Source organism: Garra rufa, chromosome 3 (assembly GCF_049309525.1).
Source record: "Garra rufa chromosome 3, GarRuf1.0, whole genome shotgun sequence".
Classification (NCBI taxonomy): Eukaryota; Metazoa; Chordata; class Actinopteri; order Cypriniformes; family Cyprinidae; genus Garra; species Garra rufa.
Window position 1 is genome coordinate 6496102 of NC_133363.1, and position 19559 is coordinate 6515660.

Genomic DNA, 19559 nt, shown 5'->3' on the forward strand with positions numbered 1-19559 from the left:
AGGTCCTGAAATGCTAAAAATCCGAGGGCAGCACGTACAAACAGCTTTAGTCCCCAGTATCAAGATATATTACTTCTTCACACATCCATATGACAATAATCATCGATTTCTGTAAATGCAACAGACTAATGATATGGAATTAGCTCTTTCCAGTAGATATGGATCATGGGCGGCACAAGGACCAGGAGGCAAAATATGAAAAGGTCCATGCTGGTCCAGAGGTGCCCTATACAGTACAAACACATTTGATCTCTAGTCTTCTATGTAAATTAGTAAGCAGAAGGAGAGGGGGGCGGGGCATATCATATGGGTGAATAGCTGAACACAGATACATCAACAAACCGGACGATTTAAAAAAAACAAAACATGCACAAGTCGGTTGGTATGTGTGGTTTTACATGTCATGAAAGCACAACTGCGCTATTTCCACTGCCAACATTCATCTTCTATTTTTATTTCAGCTTTTACAGGTGAATTCCATGTTTTGTTTTGTTTTTTAATCACAGCTATGGTCTTCTAAAAATATTTTGCTGTTCGGGTATGAATCTATTGCAGAAGGCTGTCTACAAAGTATGGCCGCCTTTGGGTAGCGCGTTTCCGTGTGCGCGGAGCAAACAGAGGGCTTTGAGAGTCTGTAGCAGGGAATGCGGAGGGGACAACAGCTTGGCACATGACAACGAGAGATATGTGTGTAAGGGGGAAGCAGGCAAGGAGGAGATGCTGTGAAAGAGTCCTTTAGCTCTGTGCCGTTAACCTTTGCTCTGTGAGAGAGGCCTGGTGCGCCACCGTCTTGTTCTCATGTGAGCGCAGATTGGAGACCACGTCGATGAAGGCCAAGCTCTGCACTTCTTTATGAAGCGGCTCTAAAGTGAGAGAAGAAAACATCAGTCATTCAAACAGAACAAAATGCTTCACGACCCTGGACCAGAAAACCAGTCTTAGGTAGCACCGGAATATTTGTAGCAATAGCCAAAAATACATTGTATGGGTCAAAACGATCAATTTCTCTTTTGTCTTTCATGTTCCATTAAGATATTTTGTCAATTTCCTACCATAAATATATCAAAACTTAATTTTTTATTAGTAATATGCATTACTGAGAACTTAATTTGGACAACTTTAAAGACGATTTTCTCAAAATTAATTTTTTTTTGCAAAACTTCATTTTTATTAGTAATATGCATTGCTACGAACTTAATTTGGACAACTTTAAAGGCAATTTTCTCAATATTTAGATTTTTTTGCAAAACTTAATTTTTTATTAGTAATATGCATTGCTAAGAACTTAATTTGGACAACTTTAAAGGCGATTTTCTCAAAATGTAATTATTTTTTGCAAAACTTAATTTTTTATTAGTAATATGCATTGCTAAGAACTTAATTTGGACAACTTTAAAGACGATTTTCTCAAAATTAATTTTTTTTTGCAAAACTTCATTTTTATTAGTAATATGCATTGCTACGAACTTAATTTGGACAACTTTAAAGGCAATTTTCTCAATATTTAGATTTTTTTGCAAAACTTAATTTTTTATTAGTAATATGCATTGCTAAGAACTTAATTTGGACAACTTTAAAGGCGATTTTCTCAAAATGTAATTATTTTTTGCAAAACTTAATTTTTTATTAGTAATATGCATTGCTAAGAACTTAATTTGGACAACTTTAAAGACGATTTTCTCAAAATTAATTTTTTTTTTGCAAAACTTCATTTTTATTAGTAATATGCATTGCTACGAACTTAATTTGGACAACTTTAAAGGCAATTTTCTCAATATTTAGATTTTTTTGCAAAACTTAATTTTTTATTAGTAATATGCATTGCTAAGAACTTAATTTGGACAACTTTAAAGGCGATTTTCTCAAAATGTAATTATTTTTTGCAAAACTTAATTTTTTATTAGTAATATGCATTGCTAAGAACTTAATTTGGACAACTTTAAAGGCTATTTTCTCAAAATGTAATTATTTTTTGCAAAACTTAATTTTTTATTAGTAATATGCATTGCTAAGAACTTAATTTGGACAACTTTAAAGACGATTTTCTCAAAATGTAATTATTTTTTGCTAAACTTAATTTTTTATTAGTAATATGCATTGCTAAGAACTTAATTTGGACAACTTTAAAGGCAATTTTCTCAATATTTAGATTTTTTTGCAAAACGTAATTTTTTATTAGTAATATGCATTGCTAAGAACTTAATTTGGACAACTTTAAAGACGATTTTCTCAAAATGTAATTATTTTTTGCTAAACTTAATTTTTTATTAGTAATATGCATTGCTAAGAACTTAATTTGGACAACTTTAAAGGCTATTTTCTCAAAATGTAATTATTTTTTGCTAAACTTAATTTTTTATTAGTAATATGCATTGCTAAGAACTTAATTTGGACAACTTTAAAGGCAATTTTCTCAATATTTAGATTTTTTTGCAAAACGTAATTTTTTATTAGTAATATGCATTGCTAAGAACTTAATTTGGACAACTTTAAAGACGATTTTCTCAAAATTAAATTATTTTTTGCAAAACTTCATTTTTATTAGTAATATGCATTGCTACGAACTTAATTTGGACAACTTTAAAGGCGATTTTCTCAATATTTAGATTTTTTTGCAAAACTATATTTTTTATTAGTAATATGCATTGCTAAGAACTTCTTTAAAGGCGATTTTCTCAATATTTACTTTTTTTTTTGCAAAACTTAATTTTTTATTAGTAATAAGCATTGCTAAGACCTTAATTTGGACAACTTTAAAGGTGATTTTCTGAATATTTAGATTTATTTGCAAAACATAATTTTTTATTAGTAATATGCATTGCTAAGAACTCAATTTAGACAACTTTAAAGGTGATTTTCTCAATATTTAGATTTTTTTGGCATCCTCAGATTCCAGATTTTCAAATATTGTCCTATCCTAACAAACCATACATCAATTGAAAGCTTATTTATTCAGCTTTCAGATGATGTATAAATCTCAATTTCAAATTTATTTAACCCTTATGACTGTTTTTGTGGTCCATGGTCACATATTATGAAGACAACATTTAACAAAACAAAGTTGAATAACGTAGAGATGAATCGTTCACAATAAGACTAGTAATGTGTATTACGAAAGTAAATAAAGTAATTTTGATTTTCAAAAATGTAACCATCTAAAAAAAAAAATTGGTCTGGAAACAATTTTTAATTTTTAGTACACTACACTTCTGATTAATGAAACTGAATTAAAATGACATTTTGAAGTAAATTGACTGAAATTGCATTTTCTTTTAAAACATACCAATAATCATTATTTTTTTCATTATTATTATTTTTTTTACCTAACCCTTATCTATTTATTTAGCTTTGATTTATTTTTTTATTTTAATCAATTCAGTAGGTATTAATTTATTTCTAAGTACTTATTAACCAATATTTGTTAATTGCTAAAACAATTTAATATTTATATTTTACTTCAGCTTTATTTCAATTAGCAAAAATGATTTTTAACAGTTTCAGTTTGAGTCAACAATAGCAACACTGGTTTAATAAGTGTATTTTAGACTTCTTCAGGCTCAATAGTTCCCAGACTTGTAAAAGTGTTGAGTCATTTTTTTTTTTTGATCTCCTGACTCACCTGATCCCATGACAGAGCAGATGAGGATCATAGAGTTGTATTTGATCTCCGGTGCACTGTGCTCATCTGTCAGTAGTTTGTGTAGAACCTGCACCAGATTAGCGCCGACAAAGTCCTTCTCTGCACAATCTGAAATCAAAACCATGAAGTGACTCGGTTAAAAGTCCTGAATAACTTAAACCAATGCACTTACACACAAACTTTTTCTTCTTCTGCATTTCTCCTCTTCTCTAACTTGCTTCCTAATCTAGTTGTTTAAAAACCTAGCATTGTGTATTACGAATATTGTTGGCTCTTTGACAAAATTGGTTTTATTTCTCTTTTGCAAGATGCTTTGGGGAAAAAACAACCTCTGCTATAAGCATAAATGCAATATCACTAAAGGTGCAAATTACTGAAATTAATTTTGGAAGACAAGTACAAATTGTGCATATGTACAAACATCTTTACAACAACCACTTTAAGTATAAAAGTAAAATACTACAAACTGTGTGTCCATTTGTAAGTTTAGCTATTTTGGTATTTCAGTTAGGACTCAATTAGGACTCTTTTTGCCAATCATCATAAAGACAAAAGTGAACCAGGCTGCATTTATTTGATCAAAAATACAGAAAAAACTGCAATATTGTGAAATATTATTTAAATGTAAAATAACTGTTTTCTATGTGAATATATTTTAAAATGTAACTTATTCCTATGATACAAAGCTGAATTTTCGGCATCATTACTACAGTCTTCATTGTCACATGATCCTTCAGAAATCATTCTAATAAACTGATTTATTATCAGTGTTGGAAACAGTTGCGCTGCTTGAAACCTGTGATTTTCTTTCCAGGATTCTTTAACGAATGAAAAGTTGAAAAGAACAGTGTTTAATTAAAAATAGAAATATTTTGTAACAATATAAACTACCGTCTACAAGTTTGGGTTCAGTACATTTTTGAAAGAAATTAATACTTTTATTGACCAAGGATGTGCTCAATTGATAAAAAGTGATAGCAAAGACTAATATTGTTAGAAAAGATTTATATTTTGAATAAATGCGGTTCTTTTTTACCTTTTCAGAAAAAAGAATCACAGGTTCCCAAAAAAAAAAAAAACTGTTTCCAACATTGTTGATAATATTAATTATCAGAATATTAAAATGATTTTAAGAGTCATATGTAGCTTTGCATCACAGGAATAAATTATATTTTTAAATATATTAATATAGAACACCATTATTTTAAACTGTAATAATATTTCACAATACTACAGTTTTTAACTCTCAGTTTTAATTTTTTTATCAAATAAATGCAGCCTGGATGAGCTTATAAGAATTCTTTAAAAAACATTTAAAATCTCACTGATCCCAAACTCTTGAGCAGCAGTGAATGCATATATATATATATATATATACACATATGTGAAAACTAAAAATATAAAAATAAAAGCTAATAAAAAATATTAAAATAAATAAATAATATTAAAATAACACCGCAGTTTACTTGAAATCAGCCTACTGAAGACTCTCAGGTCTATCAGCATTATATTAAAGATAGTTTAAGAAAGTAGGAAGAAAGTAGGGTTAATTCAGGATAATTGAGGCATGTTTTCCCCAGTCATCTCAATGGCAAAACGTGTCACAGTTGACCTGAATTCACCCTAATGTACAGTAATGTTAAGATTTTTACCCAGGTCCAATGCCGCTATGAGACCCAAGGCCACCAGCGCTTCATTCTGCATGATCATGTGTTCACTCGTCGCCATGGTTACCAAGTGCTTAACACCTCCACCTTGTATGACTGTTCGAACCACATCCTATTCACAAAGAAAAAAAAAAAACAGTCAGAATCTGTGGATGTGAATCTGAGAAGGAAAAAATGTAATAAAATCGCCCACAAAAAACTGGTTCAAAACAACAAAATCAGAACCAAACCAAACATACACACACAAAAAAAAAAAAAAAGATTTTTCAAAGCTGTAAATATGTGACCCTGGACCACAAAACCAGTCTTAAGTCGCTGGGGTATATTTGTAGCAATAGCCAAAAATACATTGTATGGGTCAAAATTATTGATTTTTCTTTTATGTCAAAAATCATTAGGAAATTAAGTAAAGATCATATTCCATGAAGATTTTTTGTAAAATTCCTACTGTAAACCTATCAAAATGTAATTTTTATTAGTAATATGCATTGTTAAGAACTTAATTTGGACAACTTTAAAGGTGATTTTCTCAGTATTTTGATTTTTTGCACCTTCAGATTCCAGATTTTCAAATAGATGTATCTCAGCCAAATATTGTCCTATCATAACAAACCATACATCAATAGAAAGCTTATTAATTGAGCTTTCATATGATGTATACATCTCAGTTTTGTAAAATTTAACCTTATGACTGGTTTTGTGGTCCAGGGTCACATATCAAAGACTGAATTTGGCACTACATTTTACAAGAAAATACTAAATTAGTCTTTCTACTTTAAAACTTTAATTCAACATTTCACATTTAATTCAACTTCACAGGCTGTTTTATAACTTGTTTCTACACCAAATCTTTGTTAGCAGACATACTAGACATTTTCTTCAAACCAAGTGTCTTGCAGTGCACTGCTTGTAGCAGTTGTGTCCGGAAAGCACAACAAAAGATTTACATGGCAGTGATTGAAAACTGCGCTTACTGCTTAGTCATGTCATGGCCGGTTAGGATACATTATTTGATGACGCATGTCTAGTCAAAGTGCTGCACCATCACTAAAGCATTGCTGAAATAAGTAAGACCCTATGAAATAAGGTCTTACTTATTCAAGGTCTGAATATTTAGACTTTTTTTTGCAAAACATAATTTTTTATTAGTAATATGCATTGCTAAGAACTTAATTTAGACAACTTTAAAGGTGATTTTCTCAATATTTAGATTTTTTTTGCATCCTCAGATTCCAGATTTTCAAATATTGTCCTATCCTAACAGCTTTCAGATGATGTGTAAATCTCAATTTCAAATATATTTAACCCTTATGACTGTTTTTGTGGTCCATGGTCACATATTATGAAGACAACATTTAACAAAACAAAGTTGAATAATGTAGAGATGAATGAATCACTAAAGCATTGCTGAAATAAGTACGATCCTATAAAATCTGTTATATATATTTATATATTACAAGTTCAGTTGCATTTTTTATTTTTATTTTATTTATTTTTTATTCTTCCCATTTTAATTTTTCTGGATTCCATTTGAACTCTTCTTAATTCGGTTTTAAATTAAATGTTAGTAATCAAAAGGCATGTCTAATTAACTAAAATCATTAAATGTACACAGCTAACAACAATTACATTTTTCCATTTTAATGGTTATAAATTTGAATAATCAAAAAGCATGTTTAATTAATTGCAATCATGAAAATAGCTTAATTTATTATTTTTTGTTTACAATTTTAGGGCCCTATGATTTTTTTTTATTGTATTTTAATTTTTTTGGTAATTAGATGAAGGACATAAACTTAATGAAAAATGTAATGAAAAATTGTGTGGTTATTCCTTTATAACTTAAAAATATAGTAATAATACAGTGAGAAAAAAATAATTTGATCCTGATTTTGTACGTTTGCCCCACTGACAAAGAAATGTTCACTCTATAACTTTAATGGTTGGTTTATTTGAACAGCGAGACACAGAATAGCAACAAAAAAAAAAATTAAAAAAAAAAAAATTATAAATTGATTTGCATTTTAATGAGTGAAATAAGTATTTGACCCCATTGCAAAACATGACTTCGCAAAACCCAGACGTTTCTTGTAGTTGGCCACCAAGTTTGCACACATCTCAGGGAGGGATTTTGTCCCACTCCTCTTTGCAGATCCTCTCCAAGTCATTAAGGTTTCGAGGCTAACTCGAACCTTCAGCTCCCTCCACAGATTTTCTATGGGATTAAGGTCTGGAGACTGGCTAGGCCACTCCAGGACCTTAATGTGCTTCTTCATTAGCCACTCCTTTGTTGCATCGGCTGTGTGTTTTTTAATTTTCAATGCCCTGGCCTTGATGGTACATGGCCCCGTCCATTGTCCCTTTGATGCTGTGTAGTTGTCCTGTCCCCTTAGCAGAAAAACACCCCCAAAGCATAATATTTCCACCTCCATGTTTGACAGTGGGGATGGTGTTCTTGGGGTCATAGGCAGCATTCCTCTTCCTCCAAACACGGCGAGTTGAGTTGATGCCAAAGAGCTTGATTTTGGTCTCATCTGACCACAACACTTTCACCCAGTTCTCCTCTGAATCATTTAGATGTTCATTGGCAAACTTCAGACGGTCCTGTACATGTGCTTTCCTGAGCAGGGGGACCTTGCAGGCGCTGCAGGATTTTAGCCCTTCATGGCGTAGTTTGTCACCAATTGTTTTCTTGGTGACTATGGTCCCAGCTGCATTGAGATCATTGAGAAGATCCTCCTGTGTAGTTCTGGGCTGATTCCTCACAGTTCTCATGATCATTGAAACTCCACGAGGTGAGATCTTGCATGGAGTCCCAGACCAAGGGAGATTGACAGTTATTTTGTGTTTCTTCCATTTGCAAATAAACTGTTGGCACCTTCCCACCAAGCTGCTTAGTGATGGACTTGTAGCTCGTTCCAGCATTGTGTAGGTCTACAATATCGTCCCTGACATCCTCGGACAGCTCTTTGGTGTTGGCCATGGTGGAGAGTTTGGAATCTGATTGATTGATTGCTTCTGTGGACAGGTGTCTTTTATACAGGTAACAAGCATGTATTAGGAGCACTTCCTTTAAGAGAGTGCTCTTAATTTCAGATCGTTACCTGTATAAAAGACACCTAAGAGCCAGAAATCCTGCTGATTGATAGGGGATCAAATACTTATTTCACTCATTAAAACGTAAATCAAGTTTTTTGAAATGCATTTTTCAGATTTTTTCTGTTATTCTGTCTCTCACTGTTCAAATAAACCTACCATTAAAATTATTGACTGATCATTTCTTTGTCAGAGGGCAAATGTACAAAACAGCAGGAGATCAAATATTTTTTCCCTTACTGTAATATATATAGTGATATATTTCTTCAATTTCTTCAAAAGTAAAACCAAACATTTATTTTGAGGGGTTGTAATTAAGACCTTTAAGTTTCTGTGTGTATGTGATAAGAGGATAGTCTACCTCAAATGAAATGTGAATTGCTCATGAAGTGACTCTCTGGAGATAAAGTTCATGTGCTCATATAGTGACTTTGCAGACACTCAAAACCATGAGCGTCACACGTGTGTAGTAGACAAAACCATGCGCCTGCGCATGCCGGACTCATATAAATAGTCTTTTTGCAGTTTAATATTCACAGACATTAGTCTATATCGTGATTTGATTTAAAGGTGCCATAGAATGCATTGAGAGAATATTTTAAATTGTTCTCTGATATCTACATAGAAGGTATTTGGGATAGGAAAGGGCAAAAAAACTCCAGGGGCCTCATTTATAAAGACTTGCGTAGAAACCATCCTTGATTTTATCTAAGAACTTTTCTGATTTGATTGTAAGAGCGATTCAGAGAAAACGAACGTACCACGAAATCCATGCGTACGCCAGTCATTCGGTTATAAATCACAAATGATCGTGGAATTGTGTGCAGCTGAATGTTCCGCCGTCGAAACGCCCCTGCTTAATTAATTAACATATAAAATGAGCTCATTCCTAAAGCAAAAACTCTGTGACAATGGCAAGTAAAAAGGAGCGCAAGAAATCAAATTATAGTGAGGCTGAACTATCTGCAATACCAGGCATTACCACAAGGAAACGGTCGTACGCCAAGCTGGAATCTGACGTGGAGATAAGTACTTTTCCACGTCAAAGACGGTTTTTGTAAATCTGTACTTTGACGTGGATTTGATCGTACGAACACTCTAAGATCAAATCAGTGCGTAAGAAAGTTTTATAAATGAGGCCCCAGAAATGGTTTTACAGGTCCATTTACAACCCTAGAATTTGCCCCTAGAATGAAATGCTCTGTTATTTGGAAGCTTCATGAATATTAATGAGCTCTGCTCTGATTGGCTGTTTCACAGAGCTCAATAGCTCGCACATGGATAAAATTGTATATTTAATTAGGAGCTCTAGCCGCTTTTAATATGCAGTTTGTTGACTCTGCTGTTTTGAATGGCGGATATTTTAGTTTTATTACTGTGATGCATGTGCTCTGCGTAAAGTTACAATGCAGAGGGAGTGATTCTTACCACACAAGTTGAGCAGCTCCTCAGTGATTCTCAAGATCTGTAAATCATTCGCTGTAAATCTGAACCGTTATTATTTAAAGGTTGTATCAGCGATTTCTAGCCTGAAACATAAAGTGTCAAATTCAGCTGACCTTTCATCACGATCCGCTCGCTGCCTGCCCCATAAATTGTCTGTGAAAAAAACACGTCTCTCTGGTCAGCCTAGGGTCCGAGATATGCCAAAAAAACAATCGGCACTACCAACCTTTCCACAGATAAACAAACAGTGTTCCAACCAATCAGCGTCAGGGGTTTGGTGTTGTGGACTTTCGCTCCGCCTCCCTCACATCCCTGCACCAGTAGGAAAGTCCACAACACCAAACCCCTGACGCTGATTGGTTGGAACACTGTTTGTTTATGTGTGGAAAGGTTGGTAGTGCCGATTGTTTTTTTGGCATATCTCGGACCCTAGGCTGACCAGAGAGACGCGTTTTTTTCACAGACAATTTATGGGGCAGTCAGCGAGCGGATCGTGATGAAAGGTGAGCTGAAATTGACACTTTATGTTTTAGGCTAGAAATCGCTGATACAACCTTTAACTATGCCAAGGTAAATTCAGTTTTCCATTCTATGGCACCTTTAAGTGCACTGAACACTTGATTTACTAATCCAAAATGTAATAAATTCTGTGCCATTCTGCTTTATCTATTTTTTATGATAAGATTCCTTCCACGTTTTCCACATCACAGAAATCATAAGGCTCTGAATGAGAGAGAATAAAGAGCTAGAGTGCGAGACCTTTGACTTGCTGTGTCGGATGAGAGCAGACAGCAGGCGGTTAGACTCTCCCATCACTCCAGCATGATCCTTCGCTTCACACCACTCCACCAAACGCTCCACCAGCTTTGCGTTTGTCCCCAGCTGCTCTGCTGCGTCAGCTGCAACACACACACAGCACTAAACATAATATACCAAACACAAACCACTGTTGAACACACGACACAACACATTTGTGACCCTGGACCACAAAACCAGTCATAAGGTTAAATTTTACAAAACTGAGATATATACATCAATAGAAAGCTTATTTATTGAGCTTTCATATGATGTATGGTTTGTTAGGATAGGACAATATTTGGCCGAGATACATCTATTTGAAAATCTGAAATCTAAGGGTGCAATAAATCAAAATACTGAGAAAAACACCTTTAAAGTTGTCCAAATTAAGTTCTTAGCAATGCATATTACTAATCAAAAATTACATTTTGATAGGTTTACAGTAGGAATTTTACAAAAAATCTTCATGGAACATGATCTTTACGTTTTGTGGTCCAGGGTCACATTTGGTAATTTATATTACTTTTCTATTATAAAATATTGTTGAATATTACAACAGCTGTAATCATTTTGTGTAATATTATTAAACAAAACTAATTAGTCAATATTTTTTATTTAATCTTAACTTTTATTTAAAATCTTTAATCCAGTGTTCGTACAGATACTGTAAAATTAAATCCCAGGACTTTCAAGGACTTTTCAAGCACTGCTTTTTTGATTTTCAAGGACTTCAATCAGAGATCTCACTTATCGAACAATGTCTTTCATTTCAAACTCTTAAAAAAGAGATACATAATAGTAATAAAAAATGGCAAAAATAAAGTGAAGCACATGCAAAGTATTACTACTAAAGTTTTACAAAATATACTACACTTTTACTATCGTACAACCACTGTTCATTTTCTTAAAGGATTTGTATTTGTGTACACTTTCTTTTCTGTTGTTGTTTGTTTTTATAACTCTACTGTATTAATGGTTTGATGTTTTCTACTGTTTAAGAAAAAAACTGAAAAAAAGATCTGCGAAATCACTCTGAAATCCTGATCTGAAACAAATGATTCGCGAACCCACACTGAAGTCCCAAACTGAATCAAATGATTCACGATCCACGCTTAAATTGCAAATCACAAATCATTTGATTTGAATCATTCAATTTGCTAAATGATTCACAAACCCGTTCCAATCTAAATTAAATGAGTCTTGATACGCGATTTGAAGTCACAATCTGAAACAAATTATTTGTGATTCGTGATACACGATCCGATTGGATCGATTCAAATTAATGAATCATTTTTGGTTTAACTGATTCTGAGTTTCTAAAAGCTCAGTTTCATCCATCACCACATGCTTTTTAAAATCATTACAAGCAATGTTGAAATTCGAAAATGAATGGCTCTTTTAATTTGATCCAATTTTTGCTAGTGAATCGTATGAAATGAATGATCAAACTTATGAGTTTGAATCAATCGGAGCGGTTTTAAATGACTCAATTGATTCGGTTTATCTGTTCCTCTTTTCACACAAAAGGTATGATGTTTTTTTGAATTGCGTGAATTTTGTGTGAAAATATATGTTCTTAAAATTGACAAAATTAAACACTAATTTCATACAGACATTGTCTTTCAATAATTTAAGCACTTTTTAAGTACCTTTTCAGGAATATGACTTTATAACTGTACTGCATTAATGGTTTGATGTTTTCTACTGTTTAAGAAAAAAAAAAAAAAAAAAAGATTCGCCAAATCGCTCTGAAATCCTGATCTGAAACAAAAGAGTTGCGAACCCACACCGAAGCCCCGATCTGAATCAAATGATTCGCAATACGGGCTCCGAAGTTCCAGTCTGAATCAAATGATTCGCGATCCATGCTCAAATTGCGTATCATGAATCATTTGATTTGAATCACTCAATTTGAATCATTCAATTTGCTAAATGATTCACGAACCTGTTCCAATTCTAAATGAGTCACAATACGCAATTTGAAGTCTCAATCTGAAACAAATGATAGGTGATACAAGATCCAACTGGAGCACTTCAAAATAGTGAATCATTTTGTGACACAATGGTTTAATTGATTCAGAGTTTCTAAAAGCTCTGTTTTAATGAATGGCTCTTTTATTTTGATCTGGTTTTTGCTAGTGAATCGCTTGAAATGAAAGATCAAGGTCACGAGTTTGAATCAAATGGAGCGGTTCTAAATGACTCAATTGATTCGGTTTATCTGTTCCTCTTTTCACACAAAAGGTATGTTTTTTTGAATTGCGTGAATTTTGTGTGAAAATATATGTTCTTAAAATTGACAAAATTAAACACTAATTTCATAGAGACATTGTCTTTCAATAATTTAAGCACTTTTTAAGTACCTTTTCAGGAATATGACTTTATAACTGTACTGCATTAATGGTTTGATGTTTTCTACTGTTTAAGAAAAAAAAAAAAAAAAAAAAAATTCGCCAAATCGCTCTGAAATCCTGATCTGAAACAAAAGAGTTGCGAACCCACACCGAAGCCCCGATCTGAATCAAATGATTCGCAATACGGGCTCCGAAGTTCCAGTCTGAATCAAATGATTCGCGATCCATGCTCAAATTGCGTATCATGAATTATTTGATTTGAATCACTCAAATTGAATCATTCAATTTGCTAAATGATTCACGAACCTGTTCCAATTCTAAATGAGTCGCAATACGCAATTTGAAGTCTCAATCTGAAACAAATGATAGGTGATACAAGATCCAACTGGAGCACTTCAAAATAGTGAATCATTTTGTGACACAATGGTTTAATTGATTCAGAGTTTCTAAAAGCTCTGTTTTAATGAATGGCTCTTTTATTTTGATCTGGTTTTTGCTAGTGAATCGCTTGAAATGAAAGATCAAGGTCACGAGTTTGAATCAAATGGAGCGGTTCTAAATGACTCAATTGATTCGGTTTATCTGTTCCTCTTTTCACACAAAAGGTATGTTTTTTTGAATTGCGTGAATTTTGTGTGAAAATAAATGTTCTTAAAATTGACAAAATTAAACACTAATTTCATAGAGACATTGTCTTTCAATAATTTAAGCACTTTTTAAGTACCTTTTCAGGAATATGACTTTATAACTGTACTGCATTAATGGTTTGATGTTTTCTACTGTTTAAGAAAAAAAAAAAAAAAAAAAGATTCGCCAAATCGCTCTGAAATCCTGATCTGAAACAAAAGAGTTGCGAACCCACACCGAAGCCCCGATCTGAATCAAATGATTCGCAATACGGGCTCCGAAGTTTCAGTCTGAATCAAATGATTCGCGATCCATGCTCAAATTGCGTATCATGAATCATTTGATTTGAATCACTCAAATTGAATCATTCAATTTGCTAAATGATTCACGAACCTGTTCCAATTCTAAATGAGTCGCAATACGCAATTTGAAGTCTCAATCTGAAACAAATGATAGGTGATACAAGATCCAACTGGAGCACTTCAAAATAGTGAATCATTTTGTGACACAATGGTTTAACTGATTCTGAGTTTCTAAAAGCTCAGTTTCATCCATCACCACATGCTTTTTAAAATCATTACAAGCAATGTTGAAATTCGAAAATGAATGGCTCTTTTAATTTGATCCTATTTTTGCTAGTGAATCGTATGAAATGAATGATCAAGCTTATGAGTTTGAATCAATCGGAGCGGTTCTAAATGACTCAATTGATTCAGTTTATCTGTTCCTCTTTTCACACAAAAGGTATGATGTTTTTTTGAATTGCGTGAATTTTGTGTGAAAATATATGTTCTTAAAATTGTCAAAATTAAACACTAATTTCATAGAGACATTGTCTTTCAATAATTTAAGCACTTTTTAAGTACCTTTTCAGGAATATGACTTTATAACTGTACTGCATTAATGGTTTGATGTTTTCTACTGTTTAAGAAAAAAAAAAAAAAGATTTGCCAAATCGCTCTGAAATCCTGATCTGAAACAAAAGAGTTGCGAACCCACACCGAAGCCACGATCTGAATCAAATGATTCGCAATACGGGCTCCGAAGTTTCAGTCTGAATCAAATGATTCGCGATCCATGCTCAAGTTGCGTATCATGAATCATTTGATTTGTATCACTCAATTTGAATCATTCAATTTGCTAAATGATTCACGAACCTGTTCCAATTCTAAATGAGTCACAATACGCAATTTGAAGTCTCAATCTGAAACAAATGATAGGTGATACAAGATCCAACTGGAGCACTTCAAAATAGTGAATCATTTTGTGACACAATGGTTTAACTGATTCTGAGTTTCTAAAAGCTCTGTTTTAATGAATGGCTCTTTTATTTTGATCTGGTTTTTGCTAGTGAATCGCTTGAAATGAAAGATCAAAGTCACGAGTTCGAATCAAATGGAGCGGTTCCAGTGTAAATGACTTGAATTGATTTGGTTCATCTGTTCCATGTTTACATGACACTGTCAGTACTACTACTGGCTTATCGCAATTGTTTTCTGACATTAACCGAAATAAGCACAAAGGGTATGTTTTTGAACTGGGTGAATTTTGCGTAAAAATATATGTGCTTAAAATTGACAAAATTAAACATTAATTTCAATAGTTACATTGTCTTTCAATAATTCAAGCACTACCTTATCGGGAATATTGCAATTTTCAAGGTTATTTTCAAGGCCTTAAATTTGAAAAAGTCAAATTCAAGTAGAACAGCAACTTGTACGAACACTGTTAATCAGAAAAATAGCAAAAGATAGGTGTTTTCCAAACTGAGAGATGGATCGAAATTATTTTCTGTGGTAATTGACAGCATGTCACCGATGGTGTCGATACAGCTTTAAATGTATTTACCCTGGAATATTCGTTTTAAACCCAGGCTGTCACAGAAAGCTAACACGGCTGGGGCACTGCCAACGAAAGACAATGCAAATTCGTCCTTGTCTGCAGATCCATAGTTACTAAATGACAGAGTGCCATCGATCCTCCGCTCACTTAATATCAGAGACTGACTGCTGTGTGGCAGCAGCTGGGACGAGCCTGAACCTGAGATCGAATCACATGCTGTCTCTGACACAGCTGAACAGCTGTAAAACATACAGGGAGTTGTAAGCTTATCAACTTTGATTAAAAGCTCATCAAAAACTGTGTTTTGTGGCTTTTAGCTCATAACTGCTAGTTTGACGTCATCAACAGTGTTTAGTTTAATTATGATATATTGATTTTGGGCTTTTTGCTTTTTCATAAAGTGTTTTTTCAGACTAGTGGAAAGAAAACACCCAAAAGACATTGTTTCTTTTATAGCACTTTATCTATTTGTGTCAATTGATTTCAATTACAATACATATTTTTAAAGGCTGTTTTCTCAAAATGAGTTTTTTCTCCTACACTGAGCCATAAATCTCCACTTCAGCAGCACTTACACACACCTTTACACACCATAACTTAAAATTTTTATTCCCGTTTATATCCTGAAGGTTTTTAGGAGGGATTTGTTCATATATAATTTGCTTGATTTTATACAACATTTTACTCCCCCAAAAATGGTAAAAAAAAAAAAAATGCATGGTTTTCTTTCTGTTCTAAGTTTTTTCTGAATTATGACGTAACAAAATGAGATGTCCCCAAATCCCCTCTTTAAAAACATTTGACTCTAATGTGTAAAAAATTAAACAAGAATTTTGAAACTGACTGACTTCATTTCTTTTACTAGAAATGTATGCAAATTAGATATAATGCATATTTCATTAAATAATGCCTCATTTGCATATTTCAAACTAACATTTTAGAAAACTTGTAAATACAAAAAATGTTTGCAATTATCAATGTAAATCAATAATCTGGGTAAGTAAGGTGATAACTATTGGTAATTTTTTTTACCTTATTTACCTGCAGTGCCTCGCCTTAAGTTTTAGTAATTTAATTGTGTGCTTTTGTCATTTTTTGTCTAGTTTTATTTTTATTTCAGTTTTAGTAATTTTAGTTCTTCAATCTAAACTTATTTTATTTCAGTTATTTGCCAAGACAACATTTTCTAATTTAATTTAATTAAGTTAACAGTTTTTGATCTTATTATATAATAATTAGTAACTCTACAATAAGGTGTCACTTATTAACTAACATGAACGGACAATGAACAATACATTTATTAGACTGTTTATTAATCTTTGTTAAAGTTAGTTAATAAAAATGCAGTCGTTCATTGTTCATATTAGTTCACAGTGCATTAACTAATGTTAACAAACACAACTTGTGATTTTAATAATGCATTAGTAAATGCTGAAATTAACATTAACTAAGATTAATAAATGCTGTAGTAGTATTGTTCATTTTCTTTTCTTTTTTTAACTAACATAGTTAACTAATGAACCTTATTGTAAAGTGTTATTAAATAATTACACATGAATATAATATAAATATACACAAAAAACAACATACAATATAAATATAAATAAGTATAAATATTAGTTATATTTAATTTCAGCTTTATGCCAATTAACAGTATTGTTTGATTTATTTATTTTTTTTTTAAATTTAATTAATTTAATTGAAATAAAAAAAGAAAGATATTTTGTACATTTCCTACTGTAAATATATCAAAACTTAATTTTTATTTAATATGCATAGCTAAGAACTTCATTTGGACAACTTTAAAGTTGATTTTCTTAATATAAAATTTTTTTTGCACCCTCAGATTAAATATTTTCAAATAGTAGTATCTCAGCCAAATATTGTCCTATTCTAACAAACCATACATCAATGGAAAGCTTATTTATTTAAGATTTCAGACTTTCAAAAAAATGGACCCTTATGACTGGTTTTGTGGTCTAGGGTCACATATTTAAAATTACAGTTACTGAAACATATGCTGTTATTAAATACCCTGTGTGTCGATGAGCATCCGTAATGTTCCCAGAAGCTTGAACTGGACCGGAGGCATCTCGGATTTGAGAAACTTCAGCACTACATCGGACACACCAGCCAAGAGCATCTTAGATTTGTTGACCACTGGAGAAGAGAGAAGAAGATGGAGCAGATTTAATTTTAAAACACTCATGCACGGTGGAGTGAATAATTTAATGATTGAATGAACTTTCAGACTGACCCGGGATGGCGAGGTTCCTCAGAGCGCTGAGCGCGGCATGCTGCACCGTCACGTTCCCCTCTTCAACATGTCTGTCTAACAGCTCAAGAAGCTTCTGTACAATACCAGTGTCTACCATGTGGATGCAGTTCCCATCTGTACACAAGAAACACTTATTTATGTTCTCAACACAGTGATCGTCAAGATCTTGTAGTTGCAGGACTAAAGTCCAGTGTTGGGGGTAACACATAACGAGTAAGTAAATCTGATTACTTTTTATAAAGCAGCTAGTAAAGAAATGCATTGCTTTATTAGTTTACAAGAAAATATCCAAGTTACTTTTTTGTTTTTATAAAAATGCTACCGTATTTCTAAACTAAATGTGACCCTGGACCACAAAACCAGTCTTAAGTAGTGCAGGTATATTTATAGCAATAGCCAAAAATAAACTGTATGGGTCAAAATTATTGATTTTTCTTTTATGGCAAAAATCATTAGGATATTAAGCAAAGATCATGATCAATGAAGATATTTTGTAAATTTTCAACCATAAATATATACAAACTTAATAGTCTAATTAGTAATACGCATTGCTGAAAACTTCATTTGGATAACTTTAAAGGCGATTTTCTCAATATTTAAATTTTTTTCACCCTCAGGTTCTAAATTTTCAAATAGTTGTCTCTCAGCCAAATATTGTCCTATTCCAACAAACCATCAATGGAAAGCTTATTTATTATTTATGTGATATATAAATCGCAATTTTAAATCCTATGACTGGTTTTGTGGTCCAGGGTCACAAATGCCAGCATGCATTTACTCATCTCACCCGCACAAAAACAGATTCAGTATTACTCAAAATGAATAAAAACAGTGAAATGCAATGCATATAATTCAAACCTGCACTAATAAATACGTTAAATAGCACAAATATCCTATTTTTGCTGGGCCCTCTATTGTATATACATTTACACTTTTCATCTCTCCGTTTATGTGGTAAGTGAAATCTTATGTACTGCAATGTAACAGGCTACATGAGCTAACCATGTCCCTTCAGTGGCTGGTTTTATTTTATTAGAACGCCTTATTCGTTTCACTTGCCTTTCTGAGTACAGACACCAACCATCCCTGCACTTAACATCTCCTGCACAACCTGGAACATAACATTTATTCCCGTGTTCTGCCATTTTCGCTATTGTCCTCGCTTAGTTTTTTTCACAATAGCTTAGCTGCAGAACTTCTGATGATTGGGCGATGCAAATGTTGGGAACGTAATTAATGATTGCGACTCTTACGTAAAAGTCTGTGTTATGTTAGGATTAGCCTATTTTTCTGTGGTCTTTTGAAAACACCAGATTTATATAAAAAGGAGGAAACGATGGTGTTTGAGACTCACGGTATGCCATGTCCATGTACAGAAATGTTATTACTATTATTTTTCTGCGACTAAGCAGAAATTACATTTTGGTCGACCAAGCCTCTTCTCTACTATTAGGGGGCAGCCCTAATTGTAACGCATTATTTTTAAAAGTAACCTTTCCCCAACCATGCTGATGTCTTACCATTGCGGGCAAAGTTAGCGATGGCGAGCGCTCCTGCTAGCTGAAGTTGATGGTTGTTGGAAGGCACCCATGAGAGGACCCTCTGAAACACACTGCCTTTACCCCCCTCAAACAGCTTCTGCATTGACTCATCTACAGGAAAACACAAAAACATTAATATGACAGAATAACACAAATGACAAAGACTGTTCACACTAGGAGCGATAACTACAGTTGAGGTCAAAAGTTTACATACACCTTGCAGAATCTGCAAAATGTTAATTATCTTACAGAGGGATCATATAAAAGGCA

General features: G+C 32.9%; 1 protein-coding gene across 2 annotated transcripts in view; it reads right to left on the reverse strand.

Moving 5' to 3' along the window:
- Positions 1-430: 430 nt before the first annotated feature.
- rap1gds1 (RAP1, GTP-GDP dissociation stimulator 1) overlaps positions 431-19559 on the reverse strand; it is a 95189-nt gene continuing 76060 nt past the window's right edge. For both annotated transcript variants that reach the window (XM_073835627.1, XM_073835626.1), the window contains 7 exons: positions 19269-19400; positions 17728-17862; positions 17505-17630; positions 10609-10748; positions 5293-5419; positions 3620-3748; positions 431-863 (listed from right to left, as the gene is read on the reverse strand). In XM_073835627.1, coding sequence (XP_073691728.1) covers positions 736-863; positions 3620-3748; positions 5293-5419; positions 10609-10748; positions 17505-17630; positions 17728-17862; positions 19269-19400 — 917 coding nt within the window. In that variant the 3' untranslated portion in view covers positions 431-735. The remainder of the gene's footprint in view (positions 864-3619; positions 3749-5292; positions 5420-10608; positions 10749-17504; positions 17631-17727; positions 17863-19268; positions 19401-19559) is intronic.